This window comes from Mastomys coucha, unplaced genomic scaffold (assembly GCF_008632895.1).
Source record: "Mastomys coucha isolate ucsf_1 unplaced genomic scaffold, UCSF_Mcou_1 pScaffold22, whole genome shotgun sequence".
Taxonomy (NCBI): domain Eukaryota; kingdom Metazoa; phylum Chordata; class Mammalia; order Rodentia; family Muridae; genus Mastomys; species Mastomys coucha.
This window is the reverse complement of record NW_022196905.1, coordinates 233,400,264-233,417,198: the sequence shown is the minus strand read 5'-3', so window position 1 is coordinate 233,417,198 and position 16,935 is coordinate 233,400,264. Positions and strand designations below refer to the sequence as shown.

Sequence of the window (16,935 nt, the reverse complement as noted above, 5' to 3'; positions counted from 1 at the left end):
CCAACTGGCCTGCTTCCTGCCCCCGACATGTGGCCACTGTTTCCTGTGGCCCCTTTCTCGCTCTTCCTGACCAATGAATGGCGCCATCGAGGGGTTGTGAAAGGTGAATGTGAGGAACTGGGCGGAGTTCTGTGTCTCACTTGTTCCCAGGACCACCTGCAGAGGGAACTGGACTAACCTTCCACCACCCTGCCAGTGGACACTGGAGTTGGAGCCCAGCAGCCATAGGAGTCTCTGCCTGGCAAAACTCTAAGACTTGGAGTCAGGCACACCTTCCCCACCTCCCTAGCAAGGGTGTCTGAAGCTCATTCCTGCCTCTGTACGTGTATTTGTATGTGTGTATAGGATTCCCCTTCTTCCTGCCTGGAGCAGCAGTGACCAGCTTGGGGGGCAGGGTGACTGTCACTTCACAGAATCGATTACTATCTTGTGCTTGTGCTGGTTAACTGATTATTCAACTCCTCCGCAGAGCAACTCCACTCGCCTCATGTCATGAGCCCTTCTCACGCCTGGGAGGGGGGCCCATAGACAGCTCCTGCAGGGTCATACACAGGCTCATTGTCAGTGTCTGGACTTGATGAGACCTGTAACCAGCCAAGCACACCCATGAGGCCAGAGATGTGGAAAGCCCATGAATAAGGCTGGATGCAAACCTAACCTGCATGGTCCCCTAGAGGAGAGGGGAGGGGCCTTGATGCTGTGGGCCTTGAGCCTCTCCCACGAGGCAGGATGACAGGGAGAATAAGCTGGTGGGCTAGTATCGGGAATAGGAGCCTGGGAACCTGTGGAGGTAGCTGGCACCTGGGGGAGCTCACCAGCTCGACCTATCTGTTGTGGCCACTGTCCAACCTGATGACTCTACAGGAGCTGTCTGCTGCTTGTCCCCTCTTAGAGGCATGGGAAGGACTTGTGACACGAGATATGCGGAGTTTCTCGGTAGAGGAGGTACTTAATCAGTTAACCAGTACTAGAACGTGATAGTTATCAGTTCTGTGAAGTGACAGTCACCCTTCCCAGGCTGGTCACCGCTGGTCCAGGCAAGAGGAAGGGGAATCATACAGGCACACACACACACACACACACACACACACACACACACGCACACACACACACACACACACACACACACACACGACACATACACACACATACATACACACACACACGACACATACACACATACACACGCTTGGGGAAGAAGTGGAGCCTATCAGTCTTCTGACCCCAAGAAGGATAAGGCCAGGCCCTTGGTTGTCCACAGCTATTCAGATGAGTAGAAGAGTCTCAATACTATCACCTGTTACTGACACCCCGTTAGGTCTGAGCTGGCTTTGAGCTCCACTTTCTGAGGAGCTGTCCAGTTGTAGCCATCATCTGTCTCTCTTTCCTTTCACACGGTCCCCTGCTGGGCCCTTTGGATCTGAGGGGGTGTGGGAAGGGATACAGGTTGTTTTGTAGAAGGTGGGGGCGGGGAGGGATATGGCCTGGAGTCCCAGGTCAGAATCCAGAAGTTCCTATGTCCCCGAGCTTCCTCTGACAGGAAGATAGGAGCCACTGGGCCTGCCTCACCCCAGGCCAGTCTCCCCTAGATGCTTGTGGCCTCCCTTCCAACCCAGGCAAGGGCAAGGACGTGGTGAGACGGTGGCTCCTGATAGGCTGGGACCATCCATGGGTCTCATGGGTGCATAAGGAAAAAAAAAAAGGCTGATGATCTGCAGGCAGAGGCATGGTGGCCAGTATTCCTGGGAGGCCAGCAAGGGTGATTTGAGAGGTGGGAGAGCCAAGCCCTGCAGAGCTTCTAGAAAGACCCCCGGAGGCTAGGTACTGGTCTGGGATCCTTTGCAGAGCCCTGGCCCCCCACATTTCAGGACTAACATAACTGTCATGTCCCAGTCTATCACCTGTCACTCCAACTCATCTCAGTGTCTCCTAGTCAGCCAGACCTCAAGCCTCTGCCAGGCCTGCAGCATCACCTGGCTGTATCCCAAACCAGAAAGGTGTCTTTAGAGACTCCCTTGCTTGTCTTAGTGGGAAGGTAAGTTTGTCGTCTACAGACCCTTTGCCTAGAAAGAACCACTCGGGCCAAAGAAGGTCCTTAGGGACCTTGGGGTCCCATCTCCATTTCTGAGCCACCCTCGAAACCAGAGGTTCAGGAAAGAAATGGGAGGATGCATTCTGCCTGTGAGAGGAGAGGGGTTGTCAGGTCAGGACATTCAGCAGAGGGGCTTGGGAAGGTCTGGCTATCTCCTCAGGAGAAGAAACATAAGGACCCCAAAGTAAGTCGGGCATGGTGGTCCACACCTTTAACCCCAGCACTGAAAAGGCAGAGGTAGGTGGATCTTAGTGAGTTAGAGACCAGCCTGGTCTACACAGTGAGTTCCAGGACAGCCAGGGGTACACAAAGAAACCCTGTCTCCAAAAAGAGTGACCAACCAACCAACCAAACAAAAGAACTCCAAAGAGAAGCTGTGGCCACCAGAGTTGTGGAAGAAGATTGGAGAGAGACATGGGGCTTCCAGGGGCCAAAGTCCAGACAGGTCTCAAGTCTGTCACATTCATGCCATGCTGTGGGAACTGCTGGTGTACCTAGAACTGCCAAGGCAGTGTTCCACTCACCTTGTCGAGGCCAGAGTACCCCCACCTTCCCCTGGTGCAGCAGGGGCTGGGGGTGGGAGCAGGGGTAGGGTTGTGGACCTGGGTGAATTTCAGACTTCGAATAAAGAGGACTTTACCTCCCTCCCTCTCTTCACTCCTTGAGAGTCTCACTATACAGCCCAGGCTGGTGTTGAACTCTCAATCTCCTGCCTCAGCATCTCAAGTGCTGGGACCACAGGTGCCACCACACCCTGTTTTTTTATACTTCTTTGTACTTGACCACAGATAGGGACAATCACACAAAACCCAAGGTGGACAGACACCTGGGACATGTCTAACTTGTGCCACGTAAGTGTGAGAAGGGACTTAAGGAGCAGGCTAGAAACTTGGAGAAAACCTGAGTCATTTCTTTTTTTTTTTTTCCTCCCAGCTCAGCTGTTCCAGGTGGATGGCCAAACCGGTCCCTGGTTCATGTGACTAGTTAAAATCTGAACTCAGCTCTCAAGCGTGACCTCTTTGGCTATGGAAGGTTTTGTATATGCCAAAATTGTAAGATTGATAGCTTTTATGAACCAGTCCTGATGTGGCTACCCAGGTCTCCCTCCATGCCAGCAGCGCCCAGCTGCAGCCGATGGTCACTATCTCCAGGTTACAGTTGATGTGCCTCTGCCCGGTACCCCAGCAGGTACCAGTTAGCCATTTCTCTTGTTTTCCTGAGAAAGTGTCCTCAGACGCCTTCTTTCTCACATTTCCCTCTTCACCATTTCCTGATTGTCCCCAAGACACCTGGCTCAGCAATACTAATAATAGACGTGGGAAAGAAAAAAAAAACTGAGACGGGCAACTTTCCAAACTGTGTTGCTTTGCCATGGCATTAGATTTTTATTTCTCTTCTCAACAATCGCCTACAGTTTCCATACTCTCTACAAAGAGCTTTAATATCAAAAGACAAATGAACTGGTATTTAAAAATAGCATCCTCCCCAACCTGAAGGCTGAGGTCAAGATGAAATGCTGCCTTCTGCAGGAAGCCCTCCTGGATTCCCAGCCCCGTGCCTAAAGCTCCAGGATTCAGTGAGAGCTTTCGGGGACTGCTCACCGTACATTAGTAAGACAGAGTTCACAACAGGCAGGCCCAGAGTCTTCCAAGCCACCTGCAGGGATTTGAAGACCACTTCTTAGGAGAACATCAAGCTTGGGCAATGTCACCAGAGGAGGCCGTCCTGGTCTTCAGAGTGCCTGGTTGAAAGAGGGGCTGTATCCCACAGTTCTTGCCAGACGGAGGCTTCAGGAGAGGCGGAGGCCCCTCTGAGGTGTGAGCAGAGGGGAGGCAGCTTGGAGAGAGGCTCAGACAGGTTGGCCTGGTTCAGCAGCCCAAGAACCTGCCCTGAGTCAGAGGCCAAAGCCCACACAACAGGCAGAAGTTTATAGCCAGCACCAGGAAACTCCTGGGAATGACTACCCCAAGTCATAGCATTGGTCTAGGACCCCAGGCTGCAGCTGAAGGGCTAGGGGACCACAGAGGATGGGGTGGGGTGGGGAATGAAGAGGAGGGTTTGCAGACAGGCTCAGGAGATGCTCAGCTCCTAGGGGGCTCTGCCTCCAGACCGTCTCCCAGCCCACATACCCCCGGTGCCACCCTTGGGATCTGCATGGTGACCACAGAACCAGAGCAGCATGAGCCAAGGCAGCTGCGTCTCAGGCCGGATGTGTCAGCCTCCTTTAAGATCTAAGACCCCGGCTTGGGTCTGCAGGTCTCAATACCCAGCAGCAACAGCCGGACCCAGAGATGGCCAGAAAGACAAGGCCTCAGCTCCAGACTGAAACGGCTGTGAGGACAGCCCCACCAACAGAGTGACAGTGTGCTTCTGAGCCCTTTGGGGACCAGAGTAGTCCCCAAGGCAAGCTAGGTATCTACCTACCAGAGCAACAGCCCAACCCCTTCACGGACCAGGGCCTTCTCTAGTATGCCACTAATCAACAAAGGCTGGGTAGGCACAACACCAGGCCACAGACAATGGGAGCAGACGCCATGCATGTGTCCTCCCCGAGGGGAGGCGCGGCAGTGGCCTAGATGCGGCTGGAAGAGGTGCTGCCGGAGCTGATGGGAAGCTTGACACTGTCTGAGTTGTTCTTCAGAGGGGAGGGGCCGCCTTGGGCCTGGAATCGCATGGACCAGTACCACAGGAAGATGAGGAAGCCTGTGGGCAGTGAGGCAAATGGGTTACCAGATGGCAAGACCCCGTCTGGCCCTTGTTCCTCTCTTAGAGTCCCTCTGCTCCAGGGGTCCAGTCAAATACTCAAGGCTCTGGAGCCACTCAGAATGACTCAGTACACTGTGGCATATCAGGGATTCAGTGTTGGCCTAGGTTCCCATGCCTCATAGGGGACAAGATGAAATGCCTAATCACAAGATTTTGGAATGAATCCCCTCATCCCATTCCCACCCCACGGTGACTCCATTGCCTTTGATGTGGCCACACGGGCCCTGTTCAGTCAGCATAGCCAAATACAGAGGTGGATAGGCCTTTGTGTCTGCGTATGAGAGGCACAGGGTAGAGAGGGGTGTAGACTCTGCTGGTCTCAAGCTGGGGCCTCCAGGATCCTGCCTCCAAGTTCTCACTGACTAACCTTCAGCCATATCCCCTTCCTCACCTTCCCAACACTTGTCCTTTGTTTTCACCTCCTCTGCCACCATAGGCAGGATGCCTTGTGCATCTTGCTAAGATGCAGAAAGGATCGGTGGGCCTGAGTGGATCACAGCTTGCCTTTCCAACAAGGTTCCCTGCGATTCTGATGCTGATGACCCAAGACCTCTGTCTACACCAGCCCGGGTGCTACACTTCTCATTGCCAACTCTCCTACTCAGAGTCTCCATGGTGGCTGCAATCTTTCTTGACCACACTGTCTCCCTCACGAGAACTGAGTGGCCAGCTCATGTTGTTAACCCAGGGGCTTCTCACAGGGCCAACACAGAAGTAAGTGTCCAAAAACAGGCTTGTCCTACATGTGGCCTGCATGTGCTCATTTTGGAATGAGACAACTGAGGCCCAGAGAAGGGAGCATTAGGGGTCCCTGGGGCACCTCTCCCTCCTGCTCCAAATGTGGACAGCCTACCAGCTGGAGGGGCAAGGGCTTCTGAGTAGGGGCGGGGGCACTCACCACACCTACCTTGGAAGGACGTTATGATGCTGAAGAGGTAGAGGATGACAAGCTGGAAGGTACCAGAAGCAAAGGAAAAGAAGACCAAGGCCCAGGGGAGGCCAAGGACCAGGCTGAGGCCCAGCAGAGTCAGCACATGGGGCCACTTCTGGCTGTGTGGGCGAAGCCGCAGGATCTGCACCACCATGGTGGCCAGCATAGCCAGGTTGAACAGGAACACCAGACTGAAGAGGCCCAGGTTAGTGACATAGCTAACCATCGAGTCCTGGATCCAGCACCTGGACAAGAAAGAGTGGAACGGCTCACCTCAGGGAGTAGCAGGACCCTGAAGGGTGCAGGGTGAAGTGTTGGGACAGTTCATTATTTACAAGCACCACTGGCCTTCCGTCATCTTAAAAGTGAGTTTTTTTAAAAAAAAAATATATTCTTTTTATTATTTTTAATTATGTGTATGTGCCTCTGTGTGAATATGTACATATGTGCTGGTGCACATGGAGGCCACGGAGCTCAGAGGTATTGATCTTCTGGAACTGGAGTGGTAGATGGTTGTGATCTGTCTGTGTGCTGGGAACCAAACTCAGGTCCTCTGCAGGAGCCGTATGCACTCTTAAGCACCGAGTCATCTTTGGTGTCCAGTTACCCAGACATCTTAAAAAGGGAGGTCTTAAGGAAGCCAGGTTCTTGACAGTACAAAGTTGAGACAAACTCATCAGGCCAGGTGTGGGGGGAGGGGAGCATTTGGGGTTCTATGACATTAGCCTGGAGCCAGGGGAAAGCATTTCTCCCTGGCCTGGAGCTTGAGCACCCTGGCTTCAGGTCTAGTTTCAGGATGTCCCCTGCCAGCTGGTGCCACATACTAACTGCTGTGCGATTAAGAGCGAGTGTGCATGCTCTCTATTAAGAGCGAGTGCGCATGCTCTCTGCACTGCAGGCCTCCGCCTGCTTCAGAACCAATGGATGTAGGAAGACAGCCAAGCGGGAGACCATGTGGCCCAACAATTCTCTGAGACTCAGAGAAAGGCCAGGCTCTGGATGCAGACTTGGCTTCTGGTAGTCCCTGTGGTCCTCCATCCCAGGCTCTGACCATTGTGGAGTCCGTTCCTCCAGCAGATTGGAGCCCATAGCCTCTTATCTAACCCGGTCAACTAAGGCTGTTGCTCCTGCCCATCCCTTGAGACCCACATTCCTGTGCCTGCCATAGCCACTCACATAGAGGGGTAGATGACATGGTCTGGAGTTCGGCGCACAGCTAGGATGATGGGGCCATAGTTATTCACATCCACCAATGCCACCAGGGTGACTAGGAAGACAGGAAAACCTGTGGACAGCAAGAGGAAAGCTCTGGCTCCACCTTCGGAGCCCATTTTCTCGGCTCCTCACGGGCCTGAGTAGGTCCTCTCTGTTTCCATAACGTCGGCTCTCTTTCAACTTTTCCCTCTCCCTTCCTGGGTCTCCCAGGAGAATAGGCCTGTGGTACACTGTGGAAGGCTGGTCAAACAGGGAAACTGAGGGGATGATGGGGCTGGTGGGGGAGGGAAGTAAGACAACCCTGGCAGAGAGGACATCGCCTTGGCCTTCTTGACTCGCTTATAAATAGAAATAGAAAGTTCACTGGGGGAGGAAAAAGCCAAGGCTGGCACAGTCAGCTCAAGTTTTGTAAATATTGGGCCGAAGGTGACTGGGAGGGACATATGAAGAGCAGCAAGTGGGGTGTGGGGTGCAGGGTATTGGGGAAGTCAAGTTTTGTGAACTGTCCAAAATGACATGCCATGAAATTCTCGGCCCCAGTCTGACTTGAGTAATCTGAGTCACAGGTGAACTAAGTTTTCACAAGCCAAGAAAAAAAAAATGCCAAAACCGCCGAGCGGTGGTGGCACATGCCTTTAATCCCAGCACTTAGGAGGCAGAGGCAGGTGGATTTCTGAGTTCGAGGCCAGCCTTGCTACAGAGTAAGTTCCAGGACAGCCAGGGCTATACAGAGAAACCATGTTTCGAGGAAAAAAAAAAAAAAAAAACCAAAACCAAACCAAAAAACAATTGCCAAAGCCATAGACATTCTGTCATGGAGGTTTGCAGAGGATCTATGGGCAGAGTCACTACTAAAGTACATGCCTCCAGTCCAGGTAGAGGAACTGGTTGACTCCCTAACAGGGGAGGGCAGAACCTGCTGCTCTCTGTGCTTGGCCCAAAGCCTAGTGGGTAGAAGATGAAACAGTGGGTTCTGGGGTCCCCTCTCCCCTGCCACTTACCCCAGCCCACAATGCTCAGCTTAAGCAGATAGCTGGGCACATAGGTACCAAAGACCTCCACCACCAGTCGGTAGAGATTGTAGCCCTCGAGGCCCATCCAGGAGAGACAGGCAAGCAGGGAGAAGTGCAGGAACATGGCGCTGGTGCGACAGGCTGCTACAGAGCCCACCAGTGCCACAGGCTCACTGAGCAGGAAGCTCACGTCCAACAGGAAGACAGCCAGCAGGAGGTTCATGTGCACTTTGATGGTATAGTCACGTGACTTCTTCCTACAGGGAGAACGTGAACATGGGCCGGTGGGCCAGCGCAGGGGCAGGGGCATGGCCATGTCCGGTTCCCCTTCCTCATCTTCCTCTTTTTTTCCTCTTTCCTCTCCCCCACTTCCAGGAAGCCTTCCATGACTGCTCCATGGCTGTCTGCCCATGTGGCTCTGAGTAGCTAACCTTAATGGAGGCTATACCAAACACTGATAATTGGACAACCTCTGCCACCCCCTTCCTGTGAGGTCTCAAAGTCTGCTGCCCTCTTTGAGTAGCATGTGGACACCTCATGTGAAGCTGCCTAGTTCTATTTCCATCGCCATCATCATTGTGTTATTACCCTGTGTCCCCTGCAGCTTGGGTTTTGACCGTGCAGATCCTCAATGCTAATTCTGGATTAACTAATGTTTTTGTTGGGGGTCCAACAGCCACAGAGTATGGTGGTCAGCGGAGAGCCCACCCATAGCTTCCCAGCAGTGCACATATTTTGGGTGAAGCAAGCCTGTACCGTAGGAATGAAATGGACCCACCCTACTTCCTCTGGCCTACCTGGAGCAGAGGTAGGCCGCAATGGTAAAGACACAAGCCAAAGCAGAGATGACACAGCCCACATAGGACAGGAGTGTGAGGTAGTGTTTGTGAGTGGCTTCTACCTCCATGGATGACACCTGAATGGGAACAGAGTGGCAATCTCAGTATGGTCCCCTTCACCGCGGCGAGCGTCTGTTCCTGATGGGCTGGGAGCTAGCCAGCCCCTTCCACATAAATGCTCTTTTGGAGGCCTCTGTGTCTTCCTCCCATCCCAGGAAGTCTCTGACCCACAGCCCGAGGAACCATCACCCAGGAAGCAGATTCTAGCCAGACCTGAGCCACACAAAGCCCCAACGGAGGCAGCTTTAGCTGGGGATTGGCCACTCAACAATGGTGCTCAGGCCCCAGTTGCCAGTAGAAGCTCTGCTCAGAATTTGAGATTTCCTAGGACCACTACATCAGCTCTGAAGCCTAGGAGATGCTCATCCTGTGTGCTCAGAAGAGCTGGTGTTGGGCAGTCTATGCCTTTGTCGACTTAGCATATGTTCCCAAGGTGGGTTTATCAGGATATAGCCACATTGTGAGCCAAGAAGGCTCCTTATTTCTATGATATTCGACACAAGAATAAGCTCCTCAGCTTCTCACGCAAAGGGATTCTGGGAGCAGGGAGTCAGGTCCACAAAGCCTCTGATATTTGTGGAATGCAAGAGACCATCTCAGTGGCTTTCAGGTGGGGGTGTATAGGAAACAGTTTCTGGCCCAGGTCTGTGGGTTGGGAGCAGGAATCTGCACATTCGTCATGCACCAACACTTGAGAACAAATACAAACAATGGTGTTACAGGCCAGCACTTAATGACCTGTGCAACCTTATGTATGGTACCTAGCCTCAGCCTCCTTTGAAGTAGGACGATGATCGGAGTTATCTTGGCAGGTTATTTGGGATTAAATGAGGAAGCTGGTTCCAAGTACAAAACACAGGACATGGGCTTGGCCTATGGCGGGACTGCAGGGGGTTCTAGGGGAGACCCCTACCATCAGTACTGCAAAGTAGGTCAGGTGGTTGCACAGGCAGGATGTCTGTGTGTCTCTGCTAATTGTCTCACAGCCTGCACTGCTCCAGCTCCCAGCGCTGCTTGCTGAGGGAAAAGCACAGGACTCTGGTCAACCCCAGTCCTCAAGACCCCGCCCACCATGCCCTCCACACAAGACTGGGTCACTGCTGCAAACTTCTGCTCCACTAGCAGATCCCCGACCTCCATCGTACCTTCCCCTGAACCCATCTCCAGAAACCCGTCCCTGAGACTCTTTATCTCTCCTACCCCAGCAGAATTCCATGCCTCCTTCCAGATACTTGTTCCCCTAGAAACCCCGCCCTACTCACATGTCGGGTCTTCAACCCAGAACACGCACTGCAGAGACACGTTCTTCTGTGGGGACAGAAGCATGGGGCCACCATAGCTCAGTCTCTGTGCTCCTCCCACAGCCAACTCCCCACATTTTCTCTCTATAGATCACTCTGTGTTCTCTTTGCTCACCTCTCATGTTTCCTCCATCGCCCACCCTCAGCATTCCCTCCATGGTCCACCTTTCATTCCTCCTAGGGCCCAACCTTCCTATTCTCTTCACTACCCACCTCGCAGTCCCCATCCCACCCCCAATCTGGGGCCTGGCTGTTGGGCACTCTCATCAGGCAACCTCTCCATAAAAGACAGTGAATTGGGAGAGACAGGAAGCAGACATGTGACCCAGCAGGAAGGGACCCTTGCCCTGTGGTTGGCTTGCTCACACTTACTGGCTGTGGCTGGTGCTGGAAGGTGAGTACCACTGGATCTGAGAGGTTGGCGACTTTGGTGTTCTGCACAACAATACCCAAGACCTTCTCACCCAGGACTTGGCTAGAATTCTTGTCCTAGATAGATGGGGTTGGAGGCGGAGAGGGGAGGACAGGTTGGAGATTTAAGGCTGAGAAAAAAAAAAAGCTAAGAAGGCCTCACCCACTCTGACTACTGTTGCTCCAAACAATTTATTCTGAGGGCCTTGCTGGTCATTCTCACTAGAGTGAGAGCAGCAATGTTCACACCTCTCCCAGAAGGTCTGTACATTGGAGTGCCCTTTCTGCCTTTATAAGATAGGCTTTGGCTCCTAGAGAAGGAGATTAGCCACTGCCTTTCCACCCTATATATATGCATGTGTGTGTGTGTATATATATATATATATATATATATATATATATCCATATGTGTGTATGTATATATATGCATATATATACATACATACACATATATACATATATATATATACCTGTACATATCCATATGTATGTGTGTGTATGTATTTCAGTTACCCTAGGAGCAGGTGAGAGGAGACTCCATACCTGGAACAAAGCTTGGCTGCTGAAGTCTACTAGCAGGAGCCTCTTAGCAGCATCCTGGCGACGGCCTCTGGTATGCTGGAATACAGCCCGGGGAAGCAACACCGAGTATGCCTGGACCTCACTCTGCTCCTCCTGTGTATTGAGGACCCTCAGTTCCTGTCCCAGCAAATGCCCCAGATTCCCTCTTACACCAAACAACCCCCTTCTAAACACGGGGCTCTGGGCCGCCCCACAAACAGGCCAGGAAGTCGGACGGCAGGAGCTACGGCTAAAAGGTCTTCAGTGGGGTCTTACAACCTGGGTCTTCAGACACCAGCTCTCCCTTGTGAGCTGTGGATTGTCCCTGGACCCAGGGAAAACCAAGGGGTGCCACTATGCTGTATGAAGTGCTCCCGGCTGCCCTTCTAGCCCACCCCACCCTAGGGCACCGACCTCCTGCTGGGAGTGGATTTGCAGATCCTCTAGCCCAGCTGTAGGTGGCAGCTTCCACACTGTGGCATTGACCCGGTCCTCCTCAAAGGATAATGTGTCTCCCAGGAAGCTCACAGAGGTCAGCTTTGACTCCAGGCTCTGTAACTGCCTGGTGTGGAGGAGAACACGGCAGATGACAGAGGGAAGGGGGAGGGGTGGTCTAGATACATGGGATAGACAGGAACAGAGAGGAGGGGGGGCCAAGGACAAAGGACACAGGCAGCTGGGTATGAAGATACAAGGGAGTGGCAGCGAGGGACAGTGCTTTGGAATTCAGCTCATGCCTATGTCCCACTTATGTCTGTCCAAACCTCTCTGGGGAATTCAGCGTGCCAACTCCAGGATAGAGTTTCTTGTAGGGAAGAGGCTGGGCATTGATTGCATTGGTATCTGTCTTTACTGACAACCCAGCAGGATCCAGTGAGGGAGGTCCAGCCTCAGAGAAGGTTTCCTAGTTTCTCCTAGCCCAGGTTAGACCTTCCATCACCTCCTAGGAAGGTCATCCATACTTACTGGCTGATGAATGCTGTGGAGGGCCGCCTGCTGGCCTTTTGAGGATGCTCCAGGTACCTGCTAAGCTGCTGCAGTTCCTTCTTGAGATCACACATGTCCACAGTTGCATTGTGGGAGACCTTGTGCGGGGCATCTGGGAAGGCAACAGATTGCCTAAGGTTGCCACCTAGACCCATATCCAGCATATGGCCTTCTGCAACCCTCACGTGGCACTCCACAGAAGAGGGAGGGAACCGAGGGTCCAAGAGGCAGAAGGGACCACAGATCACAGAAACATGAAGCCAGCTAAGTGAGGCTGTGTCTCCTAGGGCCTGCTGCATATAAGCACAGAAGGCTCTGAGGGACTAGGCCCAAGCAGATCTCCTCAAGAATTATGCAGGTTGTTTGTGCCAGCTTTGGAGATCTCCCGATCTCTAGCTTCTCTATCTCTACCTGAGCCCCTGGGAACTTGGGTGTCTCTAGGAGTCCCAAGTGAGGATGCATCCATTTCCTGACCCACAAGGCCATAGTCCCCAGGCCTCCCTGCTTTCCTGATCTTTTATCCTCTTAATTCTCCCTGCTCCTGCTAATCAGCTGCTAGGATCACATCCTAAAGCCCAAATCTGTTAGTTGCATAGCTCCCTGTACCCCAGTCTCCTCTTTGTTGGCACTAGGGTATATGGAATGTCTACAGTTCATGTTGTGTCTACCTGTGCTTTGTTTTTTAATGGTTTAATTGATTAACATGTATGTGTATATATAAACATGCACTGAGTACACACTGGGTTCCTGCAGAAACCAGAGGAGGGTATGGGGGCTCCTGGAACTGGAGTTACAGATGTTTGGGGGCTACCCATTGTAGTTGCTGGGAGCTGACCTTGGGTCTTCTATGAGGACAGCAAAGGTTGTTAACCACTGAGCCAGTCCTCCAGCCCCTGCACTGTGAACAGAAGCTGGGCCTTCTGGCTGGAATATGGCTCTACCAGTGCTCACATTTTCTAGTGTTACACTCCCAGGTCAAGCTATGATGCCCCTACCCTCCTCCCGCTACTTCCTGATCTTTGTGTGCATATAAGCATGACCTCCAGGCGTGCACCGCACCTCAGGACCTCTAGGTAATCATCTCTTTCTCGCCATCCCTTGTTCTCTGTGACAGTGAGTATTGCTCATCCACCTGACAGGAGCCATGTCTATGAGGGATTATCTAGGTTAGGTTAATGGAGGTGAGTCGATCCACCCTAAGGGTGGGCAGTACCATCCCCTAGGCTTAGGTCCTGGGCTATATAAACAGGAGGGAAGCTTGCTGAACAGAAGTATTCATCATAGTCTGCTTCCTGACTATGGATGCAAACAACCAGCTGCTTCAAGCACCTGCCACCAGGACTTCCCCCACCATGATGGAGTGTACCCTAGAACTGTGAGCCAAAAGAAACCTTTCTCCCTTAAGTTGCTTTTGTCGGAGTGTTTTATCATAGAGAGGAAAAGTAGCTAAGGTGTTCTCCTAATGGCTGAAGTGATGCTATGGTCATCACAAAGATCGTAGATCATAACAGGGATAGGCAAACAGTCCGATCCTCCCCTTCCCAGCCACCTATCATGGCTCCCCGCTCCTAGAGAATGCCCAGGTTTGGTGACCATAGCTGCCATCCGAACCCGGTCCTCCTCAATGGGCTTCCCATGTCTGTGACTCCCATCCCACATACTTCCAGCCTTACTGTGGAAGGAGAAGATGAAGCTCGCAGCCCCAGGCAAGCTGGTGTTCTGAGGGATCTGCCAGGAGCTGACAGAGGTGGCGACCAGCGGGGCTCCCTGCTTCAGGCTCTGCTCCTGTTTCCGGTAGCAGAGGAGTCTGGAAGCTTGGCTACTAAGCAAGTAATCGTGCTTCCCATAGCGCAGGTGGAGTCTCCCAGTGTGGTGGCTCCAGTAGAGGCAGAAGTGATAGAGCCCTCTAGGCTCTGGGAATAAGCGGGGAATGTCTGGGGCTGCTGGGAACGGGGCACGAATCGTGAGGGTCTCCTCTGTATTCCACACAAAGATGTGAGGCTCCGAAGATTGATCATAGTGGAGGTTGCTCTGCTGTGTCTGGTTCCGCTGGCCACAGAAGCGGAAGTCTTCTCGGGGGCTGCCACCATGTGCACCTATGGAGGCAGAGGCTATAAATAGGACCAGCCACAGGCAAGGACCTAGGACTCATACACATTCCAAGGCTCTCTACTTCAAAGGCCCTACAACAATGTATAACAATGTATCTATCGGTCTACAACAATGTATAACAATGTATCTATTCTGCTAGAAGATGACTAGTTTCAAAATATGAAAAAAAAAGTAAAGGTAAAGCCAAAGTTTATAAATAATGGAAATTATTTAATTAATGACACCATGATTATATTAAACCGTGGCCCACAACCACTATCCAAGAACACTCCCTGCAAAGGAGAGAGGACGGCACCCATCCCAAGTTGTGCTCTGTGGAGTTGCATCTAAGAAGGAAGAGGGGCCTGTTTCCCACGAGGTGCCCTCAGGGCTGCTTTGCAGACCCATCCCTTACCAGAGACTCTGCACACAGGCATTAGAAAAAGTCATAACAAACCCAGAGCCTCAAGAAAGCCTACCTTGCACCAGAAAGAGCAGACTCAGTAGGAAGTAGACCATCTCCTGCAGCACCTGGACCGCCATTATACTCCTACCTGGAAGAGAGTGAGAGCATTATGACTGGGGTGGGGATGGGGACAGGAGATGGGGGAGGGGCCAGCCCCACAGCAGGAGGCCTGTATATGAATGGGAGTGAGCTAAAGGTCACGCAGAAATGGTCAAGCCTCTCCAGAGCCGCAAGAGGCTATAAATAGGCACAGCCAAGCTCTGCCTTTTGCCGCTCTGCCACATGCTCACAGAGGGCCATAGAGTGGCCCTGTCTAGATCCACCTGAAACCACCATCCTGCATCTACCAGGCCTAGAGGTGATGCAGAGAAATGAACGGGGCTGTCTGAGTTCTTCCTGGTAACCGCGTGTCACAGTCCCTGAGGCCTTGGTAGTTACAGGAAGCCTGCCTCTGGGACCAGTCATAACATTTGATACCCCCACCCCTTAGCCCATTGCCTGGGATCTTTTATCCACACACCATCAACTGGCACAGTCCCTCCTCATTCAGCCTGGCCACACTCCTAAACGGAGCTAGTGTAGAGGCGGAAGCAGGAAAGCAGCAGGGTGAACTCTCTGAAAGTGCTGGAGGGAAGGACGCTTCCTGTCATGACCACCAGGGGGAGCCAGCCACCAGGGCCTGAGAAGCTAGTAGCAGAGAGCTGTGATTTTGTTTCTCTTCGTGCTCCCACCCTGCGGGCCAACTCCATCCTCCCCATGCTGACTCCATGGGCCACTATTAGCTGGGTGCTTCTTTACCCTACACCTAAATGAACTACACCAACACTGGAGGTGTCTTCCGTTGTTGGCCCTCCCAGCTGGCCCAGTGACCGAGTGCATGCTAATAAACCCAGACTACCATCTCTCAGCCTTAGGGAACTGCTGTCAGACCACAGTGACAGACACTCATCTTCCACCATTAGGCAAAAGGAAGTCTGGAAACCTGGGGCACAAAGGGAGTCTGAGTTTGGGGGGAAACTAGAAGAACTTCTTAGAAGAAGCGGATGTTAAACTAAGCACTGGGTGGCCCAAGCAGGATCTTGCTGTCTCCTTTCTGGAACAGTCTCATTCTGGTCACCCTGGCCCCTTCAGGTGAGAGTCAGTCTCACACAGCCAAACGTGAGGAAAATTGAAATATGCGGAGCAGAACTTCAATTTCTGAGACCATGGTCCTCGTCTGGTGCTGGAGCACCACGAAGAGAACAGGAAAGTTGTAGGAGGGGCTGGAGAGATGGCTCAATGGTTAAGAGCACCGACTGCTCTTCCGAAGGTCCCGAGTTCAAATCCCAGCAACCACATGGTGGCTTACAACCATTTGTAATGGGATCTGATGCCCTCTTCTGGGGTGTCTGAAGACAGCTACAGTGTACTTACATATATAATAAATAAAGTAAATCTAAAAAAAAAAAAAGTTGTAGGAGACGGCGTGCTTCCCCCATGGGGGCATGAGGTTTCCCTGCATCTCATCAAACTGCCAGCAGAAGACCAGCATCTAGAGATGGGCCAGAGCCTCCCTTCCCTAATGTTCTTTGCTGTCCCTGTCATTGTCCATTCAACCTTCAACCCAAATCTCTTCTTCCAGACAGACTCCTCACTTCAACTTGAAGCTCACAGATCTCTTGAGACTTCCATCCGATCTCCATTTTGTGACATTTAGATCCGAAAGCCAGAGATAGCCAACAACTTCATGTTGTCACACAACTAACTAGGACTCTGGCCCTCTCAAAATGGGCCACCACTGTCAGCACAGGGTCCAGGATAGGACAGAGCCATTTGCCTTGCACTAATCCTCCCCAAATGGCTCCTGAGAACAAAAGAGGCAGGGAAGGGAGCAAGCTCCCCCTCGTGGGAGGGACACAGTGAGGCTGGATCACCATGGCAACCCATGGAAGAGATCGAGCACAAACAAGGGGCGACTGCCCCTCCACTGTCTCACCTTTGTGGAGCCACTCTAAGGAGGATAGGCACTCCTGTCGGCATTCTTGGGGTTTGAAGAGGAGGAGGAGAGAGAGGAGGAAGAGGAAGAAGGAGAGAAGGAAGAGGAGGAGGAGGAAGATAGGGAAGAGGAAAAAGGAGGGAGAGAAGGAGGGGGTGAGGAGGAGGGGGTGAGGAGGAAGGGGTGAGATGAGGAGGCAGTGAGGAGGAAGAGGTGAGGAGGAGAGG

At 52.4% G+C, this 16,935-nt stretch overlaps 1 protein-coding gene across 9 annotated transcripts in view; it reads right to left on the bottom strand.

The window, feature by feature from the left end:
- Positions 1 to 3,449: 3,449 nt before the first annotated feature.
- Positions 3,450 to 16,935, bottom strand: part of Adgrg1 (adhesion G protein-coupled receptor G1) — a 38,155-nt gene continuing 24,669 nt past the window's right edge. For 7 of the 9 annotated variants that reach the window (XM_031340939.1, XM_031340938.1, XM_031340934.1 and 4 more), the window contains 13 exons: positions 14,747 to 14,821; positions 13,838 to 14,272; positions 12,156 to 12,288; positions 11,604 to 11,751; positions 11,172 to 11,303; positions 10,590 to 10,706; positions 10,179 to 10,224; positions 9,830 to 9,933; positions 8,815 to 8,933; positions 8,006 to 8,274; positions 6,966 to 7,074; positions 5,766 to 6,034; positions 3,450 to 4,795 (listed from right to left, as the gene is read on the bottom strand). In XM_031340939.1, the coding sequence (XP_031196799.1) occupies positions 4,665 to 4,795; positions 5,766 to 6,034; positions 6,966 to 7,074; positions 8,006 to 8,274; positions 8,815 to 8,933; positions 9,830 to 9,933; positions 10,179 to 10,224; positions 10,590 to 10,706; positions 11,172 to 11,303; positions 11,604 to 11,751; positions 12,156 to 12,288; positions 13,838 to 14,272; positions 14,747 to 14,810 (2,076 nt within the window). In that variant the 5' untranslated portion in view covers positions 14,811 to 14,821 and the 3' untranslated portion in view covers positions 3,450 to 4,664. The remainder of the gene's footprint in view (positions 4,796 to 5,765; positions 6,035 to 6,965; positions 7,075 to 8,005; positions 8,275 to 8,814; positions 8,934 to 9,829; positions 9,934 to 10,178; positions 10,225 to 10,589; positions 10,707 to 11,171; positions 11,304 to 11,603; positions 11,752 to 12,155; positions 12,289 to 13,837; positions 14,273 to 14,746; positions 14,822 to 16,935) is intronic. The other 2 variants (XM_031340942.1, XM_031340935.1) reach the window with 1 other exon arrangement.